The sequence below is a fragment of the Montipora foliosa genome, chromosome 1, assembly GCF_036669935.1.
Source record: "Montipora foliosa isolate CH-2021 chromosome 1, ASM3666993v2, whole genome shotgun sequence".
Lineage (NCBI taxonomy): Eukaryota > Metazoa > Cnidaria > Anthozoa > Scleractinia > Acroporidae > Montipora > Montipora foliosa.
In genome coordinates, this window is record NC_090869.1 from 35849177 (window position 1) to 35856676 (window position 7500).

At 40.4% G+C, this 7500-nt stretch overlaps 1 protein-coding gene across 2 annotated transcripts in view; it reads left to right on the forward strand.

Annotated features, from left to right (window-relative positions):
- The window catches only part of LOC137997581 (uncharacterized), a 191188-nt gene that overhangs the window by 50936 nt on the left and 132752 nt on the right, over window positions 1-7500 (forward strand). The window contains exons 12-14 of one of the 2 annotated variants that reach the window (XM_068843661.1): window positions 85-157; window positions 6880-6908; window positions 7218-7250. The exons of the other annotated variant lie outside the window; for it this stretch is intronic. Of the exons in view, the coding sequence (XP_068699762.1) occupies window positions 85-157; window positions 6880-6908; window positions 7218-7250 (135 nt within the window). The remainder of the gene's footprint in view (window positions 1-84; window positions 158-6879; window positions 6909-7217; window positions 7251-7500) is intronic. 2 annotated transcript variants of the gene reach the window in all.

The window sequence follows — 7500 nt, forward strand, 5'->3', positions numbered from 1 at the left end:
ATGAAGTGTTAACATATGTATGTATCAACACACGGTCAACATATTGATTACAGAAATGTCTGGTTTTCTTGCTTCTTTGGTTAGACTATGGCATAGGACATCGATCCTCTCTCGCATTTAGGATGACAGAACCACAAGCAGACGAAGAATACAAGAGGTAAATATGATAGCTGTTATGGAATGGATAAAAAAAATGACATCTGCATTTATGTCCACAATTAAATGCACGTCTCCCTTTAAGTCTAATCCTTTGCTACTTATTTCCAACAATAAGGTAACGGTAAGGGTTACGTAGCATTATTTTCAGCTTAGGGTAAATGCAGGTGTTTATCCTTACTCGAGGAGCAGCATTTTGGAGACACTTTGACGTTAGTTGTCTGTATTCCGAGACACAAGTAATGTTAAAGTTAGGGAGAAGAGCAAGGGGACACTTTGTGATGCTTAATGAAATTGGCCTGCATCTAATTAGGTGCATTTCTAGACATATCAGAAAATTTATCAGCCCTATTAATTAACAATTTTTCATGTATTTTTACTAGCATAATTTTAAATTGTATATAAGCCTTTGTTAATATTTGTTGTACATAGTTATGCAATTCAGCCTTTGGCTGTGATTCAATTAACAGCCCATTTCCGAGTTGCTGCATGCCTCATTTTCAAAGCGAGTCCTGTTGCACAAGCATTCAAATGGAAATGAGTTGCGTATTCTTATGCAAATCAAACTCATCTATCTATCTATCTATCTATCTATCTATCTATCTATCTATCTATCTATCTATCTATCTATCTATCTATCTATCTATCTATGTCACTGAAGTGGAGTTTAATACAATGATGTGAGTAATACAAGGGAAGGTTACGTTTTTGCAAACGTTGCATATGCGTTGACGGTGTAGCACTTATATTTCAACAGACTTAACTATTTGAAAGTAATGTGAGGTAGTTTTCCACCCATATAAACCATTTGAGCGTTAGCCCTACCAATGGAAATGGGCCCACACACGGACGAAGAAAAACTCTGACCAGGGTGGGAATTGAACGTAGGACCTCCGGGTTACATCACGGCTGCTCTACCGACTGAGCTACCCAGAGGTCGTGTGTTCAATTCCCACCTTGGTCAGAGTTTTTCTCTGTCCGTTTGTGGGCCCATACCATTTGCAAAAGCGTACCCTTTCCTAGTATTTGTTCATATTCATTGCGGTGACATTGACATCTTAAATTCCCACGACCTGCTACAGTCTGATCTTGTAGCTCAGTCGGTAGAATAGCGATGATCTAGCCTGAAGGTCATGGGTTCCATTTCCACCCTGGTAAGAGTTTTTCTCTGTCCATGTGTGGGCCCATTTCCATTAGTAGGGCTAACGTTCACATGGTCGATATGGGTGGAAAACTGCAAGCAGTTGCAAAAACGTTGAGACACTTAATCGAAAATTCACCTCTTCCTAAAATGCCAATTCCATTTCATAAGAAAAGTCCCAACGACCCTCCCTCCCCTCTCCCCTTTTTCAATGTTGATGCCCTTTAGTGTGAATGCCAAGTGCAGGTGGAAACAACTTTGCTTGTGGCACTTCACATTACTTTCTAATAGTTATGTTTGATGTGAGTAATAGTTTTTAATATCACACACGCTGAATGACTAACCGACGAAAAAAACTACTGTCAGAAAGTGTATAGTGACAAATCTTTCTTATTGTGTTATGTTTGCGTGATTTAAGTGATTTTGTTGATTGATATACCTGTAAAGTGTAATCGAGAATTTGAAGTGATCGAGCTTTGGAACCTTTAACAATAGAAAAGACACATGATATCGGAAGTCGAGAGGAAAAAGTGTGTCATCCAAATTAGATATGGTGTTGTGTTCAAGGGAGAAGTTAGAGTGTGAGAAATACATCAAGAATAAAAACAGGTGTTATTGTGAGTGTTGGCCATCTATTTGGAGGCAATTCCCAACACAAGTACCACCTCTGACGGGACATACTTTGTGAGTTGAGCTCAAACAAGAGCAAAGGTCAGCGTCATTGTGGACAGACGGGATAGAGAACAAGAGAATTGATCTTTGACCTACAGAAACGGATTTCAAAAAGGGGATAATTTACGAAATGGAGCTACGGTGCAAGGAACTGGAGGGAAAAGTGTAATAGTTGAAGTTCACTCTTAACAAATACGATGAAGTGGTCGCTGCGCAAAACACTGAGGCGATATCAAGACACGAGACGCTGATTACGTTAAAATTAAAGGTATCTGCGAATTCAAGGAATCTGTGGTCTATCAGAAATTTATGAATGAAGAATCTAAACAAGAAGTAGCTGAATTTTGGTTTTGACGGTATTAGAAAAGAAGCAGACGAAAGGGCAAGAAAAACGAGCTGCGGAAAAAGTTGAATTTGAAAAACAGGACCAGATCAACAGACAGCGTATGCAGAAGTTCTTGAATGACTAGTCCATACCACCGAGCTAAAGTACGAAACATGCCTTCCTTGGAAAGGGAACCACCCACCTTTGCCAAGCAACGAAAGGGCAAGAAAAACGAGCTGCGGAAAAAGTTGAATTTGAAAAACAGGACCAGATCAACAGACATCGTATGCAGAAGTTCTTGAATGACTAGGCCATACCACCGAGCTAAAGTACGAAACATGCCTTCCTTGGAAAGGGAACCACCCACCTTTGCCAAGCAAATAAGGTAAAAGTCTAAGAAGGCTCCCAAACCTCGAACCAAGCTATGACGCATGAATGTGAGAGAAGAGTATGTGGACGTCATTGAAAAGGCAAAGGCCAAAGGGATAGTGGAAGTTGCCAGTGACACACCTCAGGGATGAGAATTCTACATTCTGCACAGACCTGTTGTCCGTGAAAGTACTAAACTCAGGTTCGTGTATGATGCATCTGCCCACGCCAATCCACAAGCACCTAGTTTAAATGTTACAGGAGCAACATGCCTTTTTACAAGTGCTTATTAAGAAAGAAGAAAGAGATGTGCTCCGTTTCCATCGGAAAACTAGCGAGAACTCAGAAGTGAAAACCTTGAGATTCACCTGTGCGCTTTTCGGTCTTGTGTCATCACCTTTTCTTCTTGGGGGAGCCATCAAGTGCCCCCTTAAAGAATGCATCGGCATTATGGATGGCTTGACTGCGAATACAAGCAATTTGTGGCAAACAGGGTCAAGAAAATCCAAGCACATCCAGAAATCACTTGGTGCCATGTACCAACAAAGGAAAATCCTGTGGACCTATGAAGGCGAGGGGGTCCTTTAACGACTATAATTTGTGGTGGTGAGGACCGGTTTGGCTTTGAAACAAAAGTCAGTGGCCTCCAGAGCATGTGACAGAAGCTACCTCCGAGAGCCAAGTGGAAGCTAAGATGATCAAGGATGTGCTCTGCGTGGTGGCCGTATCAAGTGACTGTCTTGATGAGCTACTTGAGAAGTATAGTCTGACAAACATGGTGAGAATCGGTGCATGGATCATGCATTTCACAAACAATTTACAAGTGAACAAGAGTGAGAGAGCAACAGGACCTTTGATCAACGAAGAGATTCAAGACCATCACCTATTCTGGCCATAGCGTGCCAAAGGGATACAAAGTCAGAAAGAGAGTGACGATAAACAACGGCTGGGATTTCAATCAAATGACCAAGGGATTCTGGAAAGTTGAGGCCGTGTTCAAGGGCATTACCCGATCTTCCTTTCTGATATGCACCCCTACACCAAATGACTTGTAGAGGTAGCCCATTACCGCACTCTACACTGGGAAGGCAGCTTAACAATGGCAAAGATCAGGGAAGGTTACTGGGTGACTGACCAAAAAGGTAGTCAGCCTGCAGTGGGGAATCTACCGAGAGACAGAAACGAAGGAAGTCGTCCATTCCAAGTCGTTGGGGTCGATTTCACCGGGCCAATCAAGTATCAAGTCGGTCCCAAAAAGTAAGGAAAGGGTGTAAATCATCCTTTATGCTTGTAGCCTAACACACGCACTCTACTTGGAGCAAAGGAACACCATGGAAATAAACGAATTACAAAGAAGCCTTAAACGCCTCATAGCAGGGAAAGAAAGACCCGATAAGATATACTTGAAGATGTTCGTAGCAGCAGCAGCAGCAAAGTGGCTTAAGCAAGTAAGGCAAGACGAAAGATTTCATTATTTCCTTTCAACAGAGAATATAAAGTGGCAATTTAACCTGAGCCACGCCTCCTGGTGTGGCGGTCAGTTTGAACGTATGGTAGGGCTTGTCAAGAAAGCTCTAAACAAGATGAATGGAAATGGTTACCTGAGTTGGATAGAACTTGAACAGCTGATTTTAGATGTGGAAGTAACTCTACACAATTGTCCCTTGGCATACCTGGAAGATGACGTTCAAATGCCCACTATAATGCCAAATAACATGCAGTTTGTGGGAACCACTATCCTGCTGGAGATGAACCCTCACAGTGAGGATCTTGGCCTATGAAAACGGCCCGAATACTTGAGTTTTGTCTCTTTTTGTCTGTTAGGATGGTGGAAAGATGGTCACTGTAGCGTTCTCTTAAACTTTGGTGGCCATACCAACGTATGATTCTGTTGTTGTTGTTTCAGTTATTATAGTCGCTTGGTAAAACACATTCGTTTGTGGACATTTTCCGCAAGAGGGCATTCGGGTTTTCTTCTGTATTTGCATTTGTGGGGCTTCTGTTTTGTCGTTGCAAATGATCTATCTATCTATCTGTCTGTCAGTGTCATTTACAGTCGCCACCGCACGACAAAAAAAATTCCATCTTCGATAATGACCCATCACCAGAGCAATCGTAATAAAGTAATTATTGCTTTTCTATCTTGGGGATCCTGTGCATAGGGTGAGCTATTTTCGTTCATCATCTGCTTTTTCAGCGCCATCTTGAATTACATGTATGTTATACGTGCTTTGTTACGTCACATGCACATATGGAGTCCATTCGCATCCACACGCTGATTTTTCACAATGGACGTTTAGACAATTTCGTCAAATCCAGATTTCCACAAATTTAATTTTTTTGACGTCATCACCTCTTTACTCCAAACTTTCCATTTTTTGCCACTTTCCACAAGGCTAACATATGGGTACTTTTGATAGAGGTTTCTTGCATAAATGTATCATCTTCATGTCATCTTGGCTGATCTAGTGAGTTCTCCCAACAAACGCAGTTCAAATTTTTTCAATTATTCGTTCTAGATTTGTGTCCTCTTAAGTGAAGAATGGTCAGGATTCCACTAAATATGAGTATTCTGATTGAAGAAAAAGGTATTACGATGCCCATGGCATATCTCGATGGTTTCCCATCCAGATACCAAGCCCAGCCGACATGGACTTTTGTTGTGAAAGCATCTCAAAGAATTTAAGATGGGAAGACGAGCATTGAAAGTACTGACCACTGTAAAGCTGAATTCGGTGATTTGCAATTCTTTCTCGTGGGTGTTATTTTACTTTATTTACACAAAAAGTAGAGCTAATAACCGCAGCAATTCACGCTTTAGCATGCTGTAAAAAAGAAGTTGAAGTGAACTTGGAAACGACCAACATGTCAGTCTCAATGCCAACGTTACTCGATTTCCTTTTATTTTCTTCAATTTTTTCTCATTGTTTTACCAGTAACCACATGTCCTCTCAGGGGGCTATTACGTTGTTCCCTCAGAAATGATGCAGGGTTATTTTGACCACAACTACCTTCTTAAATCACAGCTCGCACTTTATGCTTATGATTCAGAGTCTAGCCAAGGGCAAAGCAGAGCTACAAAAAGTATAGCTAATAAACACAGCAATTCACGCTTTTGCATGCTGTAAAAAAAGAAGTTGACGTGAACTCGGAAACGATCAACATGTCAGTCTCAATGCCAACCTTAGTCGATTCCCTTTTATTTCTTCAATCTTTTCTCATTGTTTTATTAGTAACCACATTTCCCCTCAGGGGGCTATTTACGTTGTTCCCTCAGAAATGATGCGGGGTTATTTTGACCACAACTACCTTCTTAAATCAAACAGCTCGCACTTTATGCTTATGATTCAGAGTCTAGCCAAGGGCAAAGTATTTCAATCCTGTCACATGAGTCATAGTACTCAGCGCTTATTGAAACCAACTCAAGAAGTATGTGCTCTTATCCTTTAAAGCGACTGTCGAGCGCACTTCAATAATCCGAGATTACCCAGTGACTAGTTGTTCGCCTTAGTTTTGGTGAAAATAGTTGAATGCATGATAAGTCTACAGCAATGTTTCAAAGAAATGCAAACTCAGCCTCTGAAGTAATTTTTTCACACTGAGCAAAAGAAATGCTCTCAAATTCATGCTGAAAAACAAAACAGTGGCATAAATGTAGCAAAATTGCGCTAACTTGAATTAAAAAAACTGACAATCACCTTGTCATCATACGAAACAGAATTCTCTCAGTAAAGCTACGTGTTACGTCAGTCGGCAGCCTTATTTTTTATCATTCACAACAAATGAATCAATGCGTGAGTAAGAGACTATCCGTGAGGGAGTTGGTGTGTGACTGAATTGATACATGCATGCATGCATTCATAAGTGAGTACACGAGTGAGTTCATTATCTTTAATGACAGATTTCTGTCATTTGACTGGATTGTCGCAATGTGCTAGTTAACAAGAAGTGAAGAATGTTTTATAGAGGATATAGCGAACTATTCCTTCAGTCAAACATAGTTTCACGCTACTTCGGCTTAAAATGAATGCAACTTTAAAAAGTTACAATATAAGACCCGACGTTTCAATACTCCTGCTTGTTGTCTTCTTCCAGGGTGATCTAAAGCCATTGCAAAAGTCATTTTATACGCTCGCTAATTAGCATCACTTTTTATTAATGAATGCTTTGTGGACGGATATGTGAACTGTAATCTACCTTATTCCTTTCAATGTAGGGAACTTCGGGTGGAATTGGAACCGGAAGGTAAGTTCATTTTGTAGAGGATCAGCTTTGTTTGTCACGGTTTTCTAGCCAGACCGTGTATGGAATCATTGAAATCCCTGCATTCGAAGCAGGTGCCTGTGTGGTGTTCTTTGCTTTTTATAAACTCCACTGGTGAGAGAGCTGTCCCACATATCAGATAAGTTGCAATATTGAGAAATTTCTCATTTGCAGAACTCTAAACATAACAGGGCTACTGGTTTTTCACTGATAAGGTGCCAGTCGAAGACTGTTGATTATCTATAATAATAAGTTGTGTAAGGGTGAACTTTTTGTTTTTATCTTATGCAGTTTTGAAAAGAGAAAAAGAGTATGGATTTGAGAGTAAGCAGTTAACTTTATTAAGGGGTGTAAATTCACGGTGGGGATATGATTGGGTGTATTAAAAAAGCTGACATCTGACTCAAAAGATTTTGAAAAAATGTCTCTTACCTTTAGCTTTCCAGCTTTTCTTTTTATCAACGTTTTGAGGATTTCCATTGTGCTACTGTCACCTTTACAAAGGAAAGGTTTCTTTTGGACAATATTAGCACCTCAGCAAGCTCTGCAGGCATTTTTCTATTGTTCATTTAGT